The 15,997-nt window shown below is 48.2% G+C and overlaps 2 protein-coding genes across 3 annotated transcripts in view; one reads left to right on the top strand and one right to left on the bottom strand.

Moving 5' to 3' along the window:
* Stk32b (serine/threonine kinase 32B) overlaps positions 1-15,997 on the top strand; it is a 175,422-nt gene that overhangs the window by 75,405 nt on the left and 84,020 nt on the right. The window lies entirely within an intron of this gene.
* On the bottom strand, positions 1,093-1,391 carry LOC122099784 (COMM domain-containing protein 6-like). The gene is given in 2 exon segments (XM_042670319.1): positions 1,093-1,238; positions 1,240-1,391. Coding segments are annotated over 2 exon segments (252 nt in total). The 5' UTR covers positions 1,368-1,391; the 3' UTR covers positions 1,093-1,114.

Below are 15,997 nucleotides of genomic sequence, written 5' to 3'. Positions count from 1 at the left end.
ATGTACAATCATTTTAATTCAGACTGACAAAAATATTGGCCAGCCTATTTATTGCCTTGCTTACTTGAATGCATACCCCCATCCCACATAGCCACCCACCCTCCCAACCTATAGTGCTTGCATTGCCTTTATAGATATAGATGTATCACTAAGCAAAAATACTCAGATGTCATTTGCATGCGTTTGCATATTACATAAATTGTGTAATACCGTGAGACTTCTGAAGCTTCTTTTGCTCTTGGCTGTCGGAGGAGGGGCATGTCTATACTTTGGACTCTTTTTTTTTTCAATATTATTTTCACTGTGGCAGATTTTATCGTGTGAAAATGACCTGGCATATTCACCTGGGTCTTGTTTCTTGTTGCACATGCTACTGCTTGCCTTCCCCTCCGATCTGTGATGCAGAGAGTCTAATGTCCTTGGGGAAGGCCGTACCTCCTGGAGGAATCCTTCAGCCCTCATCCTTTCTGCCCCCTGAGCCTTTAGCATGAAACCTTTGAAAGGAGTCAGCAGGTGTGGCCTAACTGCAGATGGCACTCTAGAAATTCAAGTCCATTTTACCAGCATGCAGGTGAGTCATTCACTAAAGCTCCAGCTGCTTTCTCTCCACCACGACCAATAGCGCGCACCTGGTTCTTCTGGGGTTCTGGAGGGGACGCGGGCAGACGTGCTTTTCACTTCTCATATGAACGCTCATCCACTTCCAGAACTCACATCACGTGTTTGTCTTTATTCCTACCTCAGCTCTCCCTGCTGGGTTGAAAGGAACTGTGAGATTACAGTGGTTCGGAATTGCTTTTCATGATTGGGTTGAGATAATTCTCCCATGACTTGCTATGTCCTAGCTGGAAGAGAAAACTCCTTTAAAGTAAGTTTTTGGCATGCTTGGTTGTCATTTAGGTTTACTCCTAAGTACCTTATTCAGATTACACTTCAAAATTGTTTGAGTTGATTTTCTTTCTTTCTTTTTCCTGTGTATTCTATTTTTTATTATTTAAAAAGTGGAAAGTCATATTTTCATTGATAAATATCATTTGGTCCTTAGGTAGTTCTTTTGCAGAAATTTGAGTCCATAATTTTCAAGTGATGCTAGGACTGTATCAACCAAAGAGTTTCACACAGTTTCAATAACAGCAGCAATTTCCTTGAACTGTCTGTAAAAATTCTGAAACTGAGGAATTGTCATTTCAAAGGACTTGTTCTTTACTTGGCCAGAATGATCTGCCACTTTTATCATTAGGATACTTCAGTTATCTGCAGCTGTCTGAGCTCATAGCCATACTGAGTTTCCACTGAAAATCTATAAGCTGGCTGGTGACTTCAGATTTAGCATCTAGTACCGGCTCACTGCCCCCAGACTCCTCCATGGCAAAAGGCACGGTGCCCCCGCAGTGGTCTCTGAGTTGATTTTCTTTGAATATTAACTTTTGAACTCTTCATCCAACATGAATATTAATCTTTTCTCGATTAAGTACAATGCTAATGCCTTCGAGCCTAGAGCTTGCCCCTTCATCCATGCATGTTGCTTCAGACACATAGAAGCCTTCATTAAATAAAAACCTACTTTATCAGTCTGATGACTGTGATGGTTTTGCATCTTTCTTCATTGACCTGCAGATGTCACGTCTGTCATTGGTCATGTTTCCACATTTGCATAGGTTTCTCATCTCTGATCTGTTGGTTTCTCCCCCTATCAGTCTCTCCCTCTCGTACTAATTGTAGTTTTATTAGGAATTTAGGTTCTGGTGGCCTTCCCAGCTTGCCCTTTAAGTTTGTCTTGGGTACCTTCCTCCTTTGTTCTTCCAGATAGATTTTAGATTCAATTTGTCAAGTTCCAGTAGAATTATAGTTTTGACAGGGAAGGCATTGAATTTATAGATTAATTTGGAGGGTTATGACATTTTTATGATCAAATCTGGGAACATGGCATTTCTCCCCATTTATTAGTGTTTTTAAAAAAAATACCTTTCATCAAAGCATTACAGCATTTGCCATAAGCAATTGAACATAAATCGTGGAATTTAATCATAGGGACCTGATATTTCTTGTTGTAGTTCAGAGTTGGAATGCCCTCTTTGGGTCTATGTTGGAAGGTTGGCTCCTAATTCATGGTATTATTGGGAACATAAGGGTGTAGGACCTGTGGGAGGAAGCCAGATTGTTTGTGGTGTTCCTTTGAAGAGGCTGTTAGGACCAGGCCCTTCCTCTTCCTCTCTCTTTACTTCTTAGTCTCCACAAAGCAAACAAACCTCCTCTACCACATGCTCCCACCATAATGTGGGCCAATGACTGCAACCAATGCAACTGCTGCAACCACAGGTTCAACCTTCCCTCATTTTGAGTCAGTGAGCTCAGGAATTCTGTCATGGTGACACAAACCTTCCTCACTTTTGTACCTTTTCCAGGACAGTGCGTTATACTTATTGCTGGTAACTGGAATGCCACTTGCTTTTTGGATTGATTATCTATGCAAAAATATTCACTAACCTATGATTCTGTAAGTATTTATTTATTTATTTGTTTATTTATTTTTATTTTTTTGGTCTGGTCGTGGGGTCTGAACTCTGGTCCTGGGCACTGTCCTTCAGCTCTTCAGCTCAAGGCTAGCGCTCTACCACTTGAGCCACAGCGCCACTTCCAGCTTTTTTTCTTTTTGCTTATGTGGTGCTGAGGAATCGAACCCAGGGCCTCATGCATACAAGGCAAGCACTCTACCACTGAGCCACCTTCCCAGCCCCTCTGTAAGTTTTTTAATTAAGCACTTGTATTGTCTCCAAATAGTGATGGTTTTGCCTCGTCCTTAACATGATGCTACTTTGGTGGAGAATTTGGTCCTGATTTTAAAGAGAAATATTCTAATCTATTTGGAAGATAGCTTTTGTCAGTCTGTAGATTGTTATTATTATTGTTGTTATGAATGAGTATTGAATTTGGTCATATGTTTTCTTCTGCATCTATTAAAATGACAATATAGGTTTTTCTCCTCTATTCTGCTAATGTAGTATATTATATTGCAAGGAATTTCTTATATTAAATTATCCCTGAATGCCCTGGGAAATACCAATGTGTCTCTAATGTACTGCTTTTCTATGCCCTCCTAGTGTTGATTTTTAGATCAGGCTGTTCTGTTAACTTGCTCATAAATGAGATTTCCTTAACGAGGTATCAACATAAGATCTGTTTCACAAAGATTTGAGGGTTGTTCCCTGTGTCGCATTACTCAATTGTATAATATTTTTCTTCAACATTTCCATAAATACCTCCAAAAGGTGTTTGCCCTTGGTTTTCAGGAGCAGCTGGTGTGCAAGCAGCTCAGCACTAGTTCTCAACCTTGGGCTATCAAGGTCATGTGGTAAAGTACCCCAAAGTTCAGAAGGTTAGAATGTCATCACTGAGACAGAATAGCAGTGCAAAATCACTCCAGGGAGTCAAGATTTCTTTAGGCCTGTTGTTTCAGGGTGTCAGTTCACCATGGTGGGAACTGGTGAGGGGGAAGGGGGCACAGGACAGCTCACAAGGTGCCAGGAAGCAGAGCGGGATCCTGGACCAGCAGGCTTCTTTTGCCCCTTCTGCCTCATTCAGACAGACAGCCCCATTGGGTGGTACTGCCCACATTCATGGCATATCTCCTCATCCCTCCCTGCCCCTGCTTAGATAATTCTTCTGGAAGCATCCTCAAGGATGCACCCACAGTGTGCTTCACCTACCTCCTAGATCCTTCTCAACCCCATCAAGTTGATAGAGGACTAACCATCATCCCCCAATGAATCTCCTTCAGCCACAGCATTCCACCCTGCCCCCTTCCATGAGGATCACATCCAGCTCATAAAGCAAAATTTATGTGGTCCATCTCCAAGGGTCTTCAAAGTTTCATCACTGTCCAAGAGCCCTGGTTCAAAGTCATCTCTGACACTCAAGACAAATCTTTTTTTTTGGTCAGTCATGGGGCCTGAACTCTGGGCCTGGCCGCTGTCCCTCAGCTCTTCAGCTCAAGGCTAGCCCTCTACCACTTGAGCCACAGCGCCACTTCTGGCTTTTTTCTTTTTGCTTATGTGGTGCTGAGGAATCGAACCCAGGGCCTCATGCATGCAAGGCAAGCGCTCTACCACTGAGCCACCTTCCCAGCCCCTCAAGACAAATCTTTAGCTGTAAACTTTTGTAAAAAAATTAAAAAAAAAATTATCTGCTTCCAGTGTGTAGTGGGGAAGAGTATACATTTCCATCTCAAAAGGAAGAAATGGGATAATAGCAAGGGTGAATCAAACCAAAGCAAGACCAACTAACAAGGCAAACGTTAAGATCAGGGTCTGGCACCCAGGGCACACGGCACCTTCATGTGAGTTTCCGAGTGCTCAGAAGACCCTGCCTGATGGCCTTGCCATTTGCACCACCTTCAGTCTCTCTTGGGACAGCTCCACTCACTGCCTGCAGCTGGCCTTGGTAGACATTCTATGCTCCTTGAATTCTTCACTTCCAGGAGTCTCCATTGAATCATAGGCTTCATGTTCATGGCTTTCTTTCTCCATCACCACCAGGTTTCCTTTGAAATCTGGATGGAAGCCTCCATGCCCCTGTAACATGAATTTTTCATGCCTTCCAAACCAGCATCATATGGATGAAGCCAACATCTGCTGCAAGCTGGAGAATTAGCTGGGCTTTCTTAGACCATGGCTGCAGTAGCCTCTGAGTGTCTGGACTGCAAGTGTGATGAGATGAATTCTGGGAAAACAGTTCCTGCCGTGGCCATGTGTGAGCAAGCCGCTTCTGGAGGAACTCTCTTTTTTTGAGGGCAAATCTTTAAAATATGTTCAGTTTTGAACCTGTGATGGATGGAATCTACCAATTCTTGAGATGCCCTTGAAATATTTTTCTATTGTCCAGGTTAAAAATATTTGCTTTTTTTTCTATTGGCCCTAATCTTCTCAGCAGCCACATTTTTTTTTTGGCCCAATTTGATATACACTTCTTTTTGGCCAAATGGCAAGTTTTTCAAGCTTTTCTGCGCACAGATCTCACTGTGAGCTTAGCTAAAGGCACCCAGCAAACCCCATGCTGTAGTCTGAATGTGAGGTGCCTTGCAGTTTCCTACATGGAATTAACCAGTACATCAGACTCAATCTCACTCAAAGTCTCAGGGCACAGACAAACTCTGACAGAACTGTCTCCGGTTCAGGTACTGATGGAAGTCTAGCTTTCATCTCAGATTTGACAAGCCTCACTTTCTGTATTCCTGTTAGAATTCTGGTTTTTGGAGCTCCTATCAGAACATCTAACTTTATCTTACACCCCCCCCAAACGCTTCCAAATTCCTCCTACAAACCTGTTCCAAATGCTTAAGAACTGCCTCATCAAGTAGTCACAGCACACACCTCATCTCTCTGGTTCTAATCTGTGATAGTTGATTGCCATGACAGAGCACCAGAGCAAAACAACTTGAAGGAAGAAGGAAGAATTTCTTTTTGCTGGTGATTTCAAAGGTGACAGTCATTGTGGCTGAGAGGGTAGAGCAGGCAGCTTGGAAGCTGGTAGACGCTCTTCTGTTTCCTTTCTTTATTTCATCTAGACCCCCGGCCGTGGGATGCTGCCATCTTCATTGAGGTCAGGTCTTCCCTACCCAACTCATCTTTTTTGGATGAACTTTTGCAGACACATTCAAAGGTTCATTCCTAGTTGCTTCTTAACCCAGTCAACACTGTGTTATTGATTGTCAAGATTCACCATTTCCTGGAGGGTGGAAGGTCAGGACTGCTAGAGAAGCCTTCTTTTCCCTCCACCCAGCCTTGCCCGAGGCAGACAGATTTCCTCTGTATCATTGTTGTGTGCTATTCTGCATTTCATGTCTTATCCCTATACTGCTCTATTGCTGAGAATGCAGCTTCCAGAAGCCTACTGCCGACATGGTCTCAGATGGCACTCTTCCCAGGCCCTAGCCCATGGCTGACCTCTTTGGTGTGATTACAATGCATGCTTCTTGTTTGCTTTTACTGAGTTCAGCTAATGTGCCCAGGGTAGACATGCACCGGGCGCAGCCTGCCTTTCTTGTTTTCCACTCTCCCTTCTCTGTTGTGACCTCAGATGGGAAGGCACTGTGTCATCCAGAAGGTCTCCTGTTTTCAGGATATGCAGTCTGCCATATTGTTGAAAATTCCTCCCGTAGAGTTCCTGCTGACAGACAGGTGCGTGTGGCGCTGTGCGCTATGAAGCACTTGTCTGGCCTGGCCCAGCTAGGAAGTGGAGGTGCCTGAATACAGATTCAGGTGTCAGTGACCCCAAGATCAGTGCTCTCTGTTAAGTGTGCTGTTGCCTGCAACAGACAGAGCTGCCTTCAAATTCAGAAGTGCAAATGCCCTGCACTTCCAGCCCCATCTCGGCGCCAGGGCAGCTCTTTTACTGCTCATGCATGGCAGAGAAAGGGAGCTGGAGGTCTAATGTCTCCTGGAGCATCCTGTAGGGGTTGACCTTTATTCCTTTTTGTTTCTCATCATAGAGCCAGCCTTGGAGCTGTGCCAGTCAGTCAGTTTATTGGTCCTGTTGGCGAAATTGGATATTGGGAAGAGAATTGTCCTATTATCCATGAGTATTGCTGCTGCTGACCTATTCCTCAGTGAATTACCTTAGAGACTTCCCAACATCCAGGTACAGCACGTCTTCCTTCCCTCCCAGTGCTGTTACGTGTATCATTACCTCTGCTCTCCCTCCTGTTCTGCTACAGGCTCACATTTACCAGGGAATGTGACTGACAGATTTCTACCTTTGACATCTCATTTCCCAAGAGGTGACAGAATAGGGTTCAGGGAAGAGGGGTGACTTTTTAAGTCATGCTACTAAAGAGAGTCAAAGCTAAACGTCAAAAATGTTTTTAATGACATGTGATCTACTCCTGCCTGCTTCCCCTCCTTCTTCCTTCCTCCCTCCCTTCTTTCCTTCCTTCCTTCCTTTCTTCCTTCCTTCCTTCTTTTTTCCTTTCTTTCCCCTTTCTATTCTCCCTTTTTTCCTTCTTTCCTCCCTTCCTTCCTCTTGTCTTTCCCTTGTCCTTCCTCTTTCCTTCTTTCTTCCTTCTCCTTTCTCTCCCCCCAAACTTCCCTTCCCTCCTTAATTCAGCAAACATTTACAGAGCATCTGTTCAGGACAGATACGGTCCCTCGCTGTATTGAGCACATTCAGTGGCTTGCAGCACACCTCTAGAACTTCCTCATCTTCCGAACCTGAAGCTCAGTATGAAGCCTCTAATTCTGCATCATCCTCATCTCCAATCTGCGATCATCACCCTGCCTCTTTCTGCCTCTGTGGAGGGGCCTCACACACTACCTGCCTTCTTGTCACTGGTTTGCATCAAAGAACATGATGTCCTCAGGGTTTGACCATGAGTCATGTGACATTCCTTACCTTGCTAAGGTTGAATAACAATCCACCAGATAGACATGCCGTACTTTGCCTCTCTCTTTGCCTGGATGGCTGCTACTTCTTGGCTGTTGCAGATAATATTGCACTAAACAAGGATGCTCAAAATATCTGTTTGAGATCGTGGTTTTCATCCTTTTGGGTAAACATTTGGAAGTAGAATGGCTGGTTATACAGAAATTCTACTTTTAATTTTTGAGAAGCCACCATACTGTTTTCCAGAGTGTCTGCACCATTTCACATCCCTGCAAGCCCTGCATGAAGGTTCCAGCTTCTCCAGCTCCTTGCCAGTGCTTGCTGGTGTGTGTGTGTGTGTGTGTGTGTGTGTTGCGCGTGCGCATGCGTGTGTGTGCATGCATGTGGGAGTGTGTGCATGTGCATGGGTGTGTATGATAGTAGCCATCTTAATGGACATGAAGTCTTACTTGTTTTTTGTGTGTTTAAAAAAAAAACCTATAAACATACTTTGCATTAGGAGCTGTCACTCACATATTATAGTTGAGGAAACAGAGATGACCAGAAATTTTCAGGAACAGGCACTTATTTAAATACAGGAACCAAATTTGAAACGGGGCCCATCTGACCATATTCCCTTCCGCACTAATACGCAGCAGGTGTATGCAACACAGAAATGACCCCTGCGTGCTGTATTTTGCAGAATTGGGCCCTTGAGTTCTTTTTTAAAGCAGAGAGCGTGCATGCTGTTGTTTCCATTGTCATCCCATTTCCCATGGAGGCCGCTGAGCTCAGGCAGACAACGGTTTCTACACTGCTTCCATTTAACGAGCAGCCACTGTGCCCCTGACCCGTGGAGATGGCAGAGCTAGACATACTGCACACCAGAGTGCAGGCTTTGATGGGTTCTAAGGTATCTTAGAATCTCAGAGACACAAAAGCTCTAATCAAACCACACATGAACTGGAAGCAACTCTGGTCAGGAGAAGTGCAAAGCTTTGCTTGGGCAAGGAAGTCATTCCAAGGCATAGAGCAACTTTCTCCACCAGAGGCTCCAGGGTATCTGAGGAATGATCGGGCGAGCCACATGCATCATTTCCCAGGAAAAGCCAGCCAGCAGTCAAGAAGATGGGATTCTTTCAGATCAGTAGGGAAGAGCTTATCCTTTTTCTGGTCAGACAACGAGGCTGTTCAAAACACAGCTGAGAAATCCCTACTAACGTAAGATTTTCAAGATTTTCACCCAGAATGTCAAACAGCAGGGGAGGATTTCTCTTTGACACAAAAACAATATTTCACAGTTCCGAGTGTCAACCAGCTGGCGGTACACATAACTGAGCATCTATCAGTTCACTTTTGCTACAAGACAAGTACCTCTGAAATGTAGGGCAGAAAGCAGCAACTATTTATTTTGGCTCGTGATTCTGTGGGTGAGAATGTGGAGCCAGGCTCAGCGGGACTCTTTCCCCGCTGGGTTCTCTACAGTGCTCACATGCCTGCTGTCCTCCACCCGCCATCTGCCCAGCCCTCCGCCGGCCGCTGGCTGGAGAAGTGGAGCCTGTGTCTTCGTGAGTGATCTCCAGGTTAGTTTAGTTCTGCACCTCCACCGGGCAGAGCCACATTCTGAGAGCAGCACCAAGGAGAGCCACATGCACAAGCACGGTTCACGCGTGCAAGGCTGCGTGTTTGCATGGAAACCACTGCTTCTCCTGGCCTCCCCGGAGTCTGCAGGCTCGCTGCTGTCCTCACACTTACTCACCGGGTTTTACCTGACGCTTCCGCCCGTGTCTGAACTCCTCGAGGGGAGTGCCAACCACATATGACAGAATGGATGACACGTCCTGCTCCAGATGCCATGCTGTCTTCAGCACAGAGGCCCAGGGCGTGGCTGATTTCAGGACGAGGCAGAGGAAAGGGCTGGCTTTTAATTTGTATGAAGTGTCTGTATGTTACCTAGCTCACTGAAAGATTTCTGCAGGCTCTATCAGAAGTCCAGAGCTAAGGTCAACTGAAAGGAACAGGCCGGTTTAATGTCTGCGTACCCCGAGTCCACTCTTCTTTGGTGATGTAAAGATGGGGCATGGCATTAGGTTGAACACTGGTTCCAGGGGTCTAAAAACTAACCTGGCACAATCACAAGTATGTTTTGTGACATTTGAAAGGAAGCCCAACCCCATCTGAGCACTGGTTTCCAAGCCTTGGGTGGCAGTCCTGTCTCCTTGCTTCTCGGCAGATTGGCCCTGGTGGAAGTGCCCCGAAAAGGTGGTCAGTGAGCACACCAGGCTTGTGGGGTTCACACTAACTGGACACCCACAGCCAGGGGATCTCAGGTGACTCAGTGGAGAAACCCAGCCCAGTGGAGCAAGGCAGCGATGCCTCCTGCCCAGACCCATGAGCTGAGGTCCTTCCAGAGACCAGAGAGGAAAGTGCAGTCTCTGTGAAGAGAGACCATTCTGGACATTTGTTGGTATAGGCCAAAATAGCTCTAGTCCATGAAGGCTGCTAAGCTTATTAAACAATTCTTACAAGAAATGCGATGGATTTCAGCATGGAGGGTAACTCCAGTTGGATGTGCATGTACAAAAGTAGAACAGTGACACCTGTTGAAATTATACGATGAAAAGAGGGAGGAGGAGAATGAAGCGTGATGACTGGGTGGAGTTGGTGAGTGGACATTTCGTGTGTGCATGTGTGAAATAACACAATATCACCCCCTTGGACAGCTAATCTGTGCTCACCAAAAACAAGAGTAAAAGAAGAAAACGGAAGCTCATGGGCATAATCTCCATCAGTTGCTCCCACAGGAAAGAGCCGGCTTTCTACCCATCATCTGTAACCATGTGACATCGGTGTCCCTGGTAACAACTGTCAGAGGCACCAGACATCGCCCCAGCAAATGGTGTCGCGCTGGTGGGTGAAGCACCAGCTCATCTTTGGATCTTCCTTAGCTCCATGTCAGGATCTACAATCTTCACCCCAGAGGCCTTCCCAGTGCCATCTCATAAGAAGTCCTGGTGAGACCCCAGCAGCACAAGACTTTTCAACTGACTTCTGCTCCCTGAATAAGCCTGTGCCCTCGTCTCTGCTTAGAGAGGCTTCTCTCTGACCCTGCCTGAGAAACTCCCCATAAAAGCAAGCCAGGCCCCACACGGAATGTTCTCGGTACTCAGTGTACTATTGAGCAAGAGTAGTGACATTTAAATCTCTAACCTTAGAATCTAGAAAAATGTAGCTTCTTATACAGAGGATGGCTCAGGTTTTCTAGTTCTTCATATATTGTAGGGTTTTTTATTTATTGTTATGATGAAGGTGATGTACAGAGGGGTTACAGTTCCGTAAGTCAGGTAATGAGTACATTTCTTTTTGGAAGAAATGTACTTCCCTTGCTCTCTCCTAGTTTTTCCCCCCAGTTCAATACAACATAGTGTCTAGCGAGTACCACGGCTACATTTGTGTACCCTTTGTCCCTTCATTCCTGTGCCTCCCTTACGATTGTTAGTTCTAATAAGCCATGTGCTCCCGAATTTCCAATTTTATCTCAATTTTAAGATTCATGCTTTTCCTTGTGTTTGTAGTGATGTCCCTTTCAAATTCATTTATGTTGTCTTTCTGTTTTTCTCCAGTGTTGAGACATTGTCAAGTCTAACTTTTGGGCTTAACAGTCTTCCATATTGTTTGTTTATTTCCATCTCATTAAAAAAATTTCTGAGCGGGGCACTGATGGCTCATGCCTGTAATTCTAGCTAACTCAGGAGGATGAGATCTGAGGATCTCAGTTCAAAGCCAGCATATGCAGGAAAGTCTGAGACTTTGATCACCAGTAAATTACTCAGAAAAAGCTGGAAGTGGCTTGTGGCTCAAATGGAAGAGTGCCTTGAGCACAGAGTGGCTCAGGGACAGCTCCCAGGCCCTGAGTTCAAGCCCCAGGTCCAGCAAAAAAAAATTGCAACTGGTAATTTGTTATTATTCTTTCCCTGATCTCTACCAATGTACACATGCATCTTACAAACATTATGTCTTTGAAGCTAGAGACCACCTCTCATAGACACAAACAAGATTTAGTTGACAGAAAGGTTCATCATAGACAAAACTGTTGCCAGAGTCCACACTTGGCCATCCAGGGCAAGGCTGAGGTGGTCTAGGGGGAGGAGCTGGGAGGAGGTCCCAAGCAGGTGCCTTCCTAGGCCTCAGCCTCCAGGCCTCTGCTGCACACCAGTCTTTAAGTACAGACTTGACAGTGTTGTGGTTCTCTGAGCATCCAGACAGGCCAATGACCAGCCATCCCTGTGCCTGAGTGTCCCCTCACGGCCTGAACACCTGGGTAGGACACCCTGTCCACACGAGGCCTCCCCAGGGGACTCTGCAACCTTGTCTTATTGAACTCGGTCAGCCCTGGCCAGGCCATAGAGATGGGCTCCACTGGATCTGAAGTGCCATGACAGGCAGCGTCTCCTTTCCTGGTGAGACACAAGCTTCTTGCTGACCTGGACGCCACTGGGTCCTTGGCATAGAGCGGCTGCCATGACCAGATGAGTGAACGTGTGAGTGTCTGAGCAAGGGAGCGAATGAGTGTCTGGCTGAGAACATGACAGCCTGTCTGGCCTCTCCATGGCCTACCTCTGGCCACCATCGCCAGCTTTGTTTGTCTCCTGCAGTCGCTTGCCAAGACGACAGTTAGATGGATTTGAATCCTGTCATGTGTGGGCTGTGATTGGACCTCCTGAGTTCAAATCCCAGCTCCTCTGTCATTGGCTGTGTGACTTTGCTCAGTTCATTCATCTCTGTGCCCTCTGGTGGTGTCACTAAGAATGCCCGGTGAGTCCGTGGACAGGCCCAGGGCACAGCTGGTGCTCACTGACTGTGAGTTCTTGGTGTTGTGAGAATCTAGTCAGTGGTTGTGGCGATACTGAGAAGCGGCACCGCATCAAAGTTATGAGTTCAAGGCAGGCAAGTCTGGCCTTCAGAATAAAAAGGATGTGTGCACACCAGGAAGGTTATATAGCTTTTCCACGTCTCTGCTTCCTCGCGGTCTGTTGTGGAGGATGCTGATTGGGAGCATTAGTCTGATGTCAGCAGTGTTTCTGGCTGGCATTGGCTTCCCTTGTTCCTGGCAGCCCACTAGCGATCGGACCCTGGGCCTCCCTCCCACCCCCAGCCTAAGACCTCAGCCTCTTTCACCTGTGCCCTCCCGGGCATGCTGCCCCCATACGGTGGCTCCGTCCTTCCGAGGCTCACGCCTCAGTAGTTCTGGTTCTTCTCTCTCTCCTACACCCCTAATCCACGGGGAGAGCCTCGCCTTCCCTCCACGCTGCAGAGGCCAGCTCCACGCCAGACCCCTGGGCACTGGGTCACTAAGGAGCTGTAGTGTGTCTCTCGTAACTCCTGTAGTGGTCTGTGTGTGAGCGGTGGCCTCTTCTGCCCATCCTCTCCCCACTCTGTGAGGCTGTGACCCCTGGCTCCTGGGCTCGCTCTCCGCTCAGTGATCCCCCCCCATCACCCTCACCAGAGGCCAAACTAGTAGAGTGACCAGGTCGCGAACTCTGAACCTCCCGAAACCGGAAGCGACGTGAACCTTCCCTTCACGATCAGCAGCCTGAGGCGGGCATTTCATGACAGCAGTAAAACGCTGAGTACACACATGCCCACACCCCCCCTGCACACGTGCACATGCATCTGCTGCCGTACGCATTGCAACTGTACAGATCTGCACCTTCTAGACTCCCTGCAAGACTACACTTAAGGGAGAGGGGAAGCTTCAAAAGCCTCTGCGTTTTCCCAACAGTGAGCGGCAGTGCAGCCGCAGCCACAGCCGCAGCCTTACCAGATATCCACTAGGTTCCCAGCACTGGGTGTGAGCAGATTTTCACACAGCAAATGGAAATTGGCTGAGCTCCCGCCAGGCACCGGAGGCCGGGCTGGGCGGTGCAGTGATGGGGATGTGGCCGGAAGGAAGACGGCAGCTGAGCACCCGAAGACACACACAGATGTGGAGGGCGCAGGGACCTGTTCCTTCTTTCCAGGCGCGTGCTGGGAGGAGGGCCCATCGGCCTGCTTGTGGCGGGAGGAAGGCTGTGCTGCAGAGAAGCCCACCGCAGGCAGGGCGCTGGGTGTGGAGGGTGTGCTTAGGCAGGTGTGAGACATGTCGGGGCGTGGTGGGAGACGGCATGGAGATGAAGCTGGTGTGACAAGTCACCATGTTGGGTGTAAATTGGGTCTAATGAGGAGCACCGTCCACAGGAGCAGGGAGGGCCGAGCAGGGGGAGCAGCTGGCTTCGGTGCATTGACAAGGGACACCCAGAGGCCCACGGGGGTGTCAGGGTCAGGGCGAGGGGCCTGGCTTCTGCTCCCACACTGACCAGCGGTCACCGTGGCCTGTCCCCAGGACACGCCCTGGCGAAGGCAGTGGGAGCAGTTCTGGTGCAGGTGTCTGTCTCAGCTCAGCCAGCATGTGCGTGTGCGTCTGCAGTCCCAGGAGCAGGCCTGAGTGGCGCATTACCATGTCTGTCACCACCGCACAGCATCCACCACCACGGGCCGGCCCGCAGCCCAGCACCCTCTGCCACATGTTGGCCCTGCCACAAGGGCTTTGCACACCAAGTTGTGAGACCCGGGTACCGTCCTGCAGGCCGCCGAGAGTGTCAGGTCTGTGAACTTGGAAGAGATGCCTCGGACTGGCTGTGCGTCAGCTGGAAGAGAGGAAAGAGCTATGAGGCGTTGGGCCGGCTGAGCTCGAGGAAGCTCCCGGCAAAGGTAGCAACCATGGGGACAAACGGCATCTTTTGGAAGATCAAGAGAAATAAATGACAGTCACCATTTTAAGCAGATTTTTTGGGGGGAGGGGATCAGTACTGCTTAAGCAGGCGCTCTACCCCTGAAGCCATGACCCCAGCACGACAGTCGCCATTACTACGCTCCTGCCACCCATCAGTTTCCACAGCAGTTCCGTAACGTGTGCTATCTACACAAAGGTTTTTGGAGATCACAGAGGGTTAGTAGCTGGTTTAAGCTCACACAACAGCAGTAGCTTAAAGGACACCACAGTGATTAAAGAGCTGAGCCAGAACGGAACCTCAGTTCTAGCACACAAGAAGTCCTTCTGCGCCCTCTCTTATGATCCAGAACCTGCGTTGGCTCCAGACCCACAGGAGGAACTCAGAACGGAGGTCCTGATTGTGATGGTAGTTATGACGACCGTGCTCACCGTTATCTGGGGGAAATGGAGGCCACTGGTTGTCCATCGGCATTCCATTAGCACAAGAAGCACCAAGAACGCTGCTCTTGACGGAATTAGTGGCAGAAATATTCAATGCAATTAAAAATTGCAACTATAATAATCAAATGTAAATGAGCGGCAGCCAGCAGTTACTGGCGCATATACAATGAGCACGTATGGTAATTTAGCAGGAAGCAGAACTCAGAACTCGCTCCGTCTCATCGCCTCCAACACACTGCTGGTTCCCCGCACCCTTCCTTCCCCTCCCACCCTTGTTTATCCGCTCGCTCTGTTCAGACATGAGTCATTCACTGAACTCTGGATACCCGAGTGTGTCAGCTGTAATTCGAAGTAGGATCAGCCTCCACAGCCTGCCAGGAGCCGCTGGGCAGGAACGGAGCACATCAGATCCTCTTACCCATGCCAGAAGGCTCTGCTCATGGAAAACACTGACCATCTTCCTCTTCAATGAATGCTTGCTCAGAAGCCACCAGGGCCCAAGTCTGCATGGCACAGGAAAGACAGAGAGGCTCTGTTTGCTGTGTGGTTGATGTACCTGAACACCCTGTGCGGCTACTTGCTGCAAGTCAATGGGGTACAGATAGGAATGAGACAAGGCTCTCTCCCCTGAGGGGCTCACAGACAACGAGCAAAGAAGAGAGGCTGACATTAGGCACTGGGAGCGGGCGGCAGCCCTGCCAGGGCCCTGCGTGGCACTGCTGGAAAACAGACCCGGACTCTCCTCCCTCTCCCTCCCTCCTCATGGGTGACACTGGCCATTGCGTCCACACAATGAGAGTGGTGGCGATGGAACCAACCCATGGGGTGGTTGTAAAGATTGCCCGAGTGATTACAGGCAAAGCACTCAGCACAGCACCTGGCGTATAGTTAGTGCTCAGTAAGTGTGTGCTGCAATCACTGCCCTTGTTGCTCTGGAGGAAGGAAGGGCCAAAACCCTGCTCTGGGGGTGATGGAGCTCAAGAAGAGCAATGCAGCCTGGGGACAGGGGTTGGCCTGAGCTGACATTGCAGCGGGAGTCTCTTACGCCACCCTACCCCATGCTTTCTACCTGCATCTGTAAGGTGTGGACAAGAACAAGCCTGGTTCGCTTTGTTTGTGGGTGCTGTGTGGGGGAAATTTCCTATCCACTAACACTGCTTTGTCACCCCCAAACCAACAGTGGTGGCAGTCTGATGGTCTTTGCAGGCATGTGTGGGATGACTGAAAAGGAAAAAAGAGAATTGCTTGATACAGATCCCCGGCTGAGTTCTAATGAAATGTCATCCTGCCTTCTTATTTCAACTTTCGTACTCTTAACAAGCATCATTTCTGTCTTTTTATTGATGATTTTGTGTAACCTAACCGCCGGGGACAAAGGAAAGCACTGGCTACTGCCCCTGTGTGCTAGAAGGCTGGAGTGTGTTGGAA

This window comes from Dipodomys spectabilis, unplaced genomic scaffold, assembly GCF_019054845.1.
Source record: "Dipodomys spectabilis isolate Male_0828 unplaced genomic scaffold, ASM1905484v1 ptg000532l, whole genome shotgun sequence".
NCBI classification, from domain to species: domain Eukaryota; kingdom Metazoa; phylum Chordata; class Mammalia; order Rodentia; family Heteromyidae; genus Dipodomys; species Dipodomys spectabilis.
Note: the sequence above shows the minus strand (reverse complement) of the source record. Positions and strands in the feature narration are given on the sequence as shown.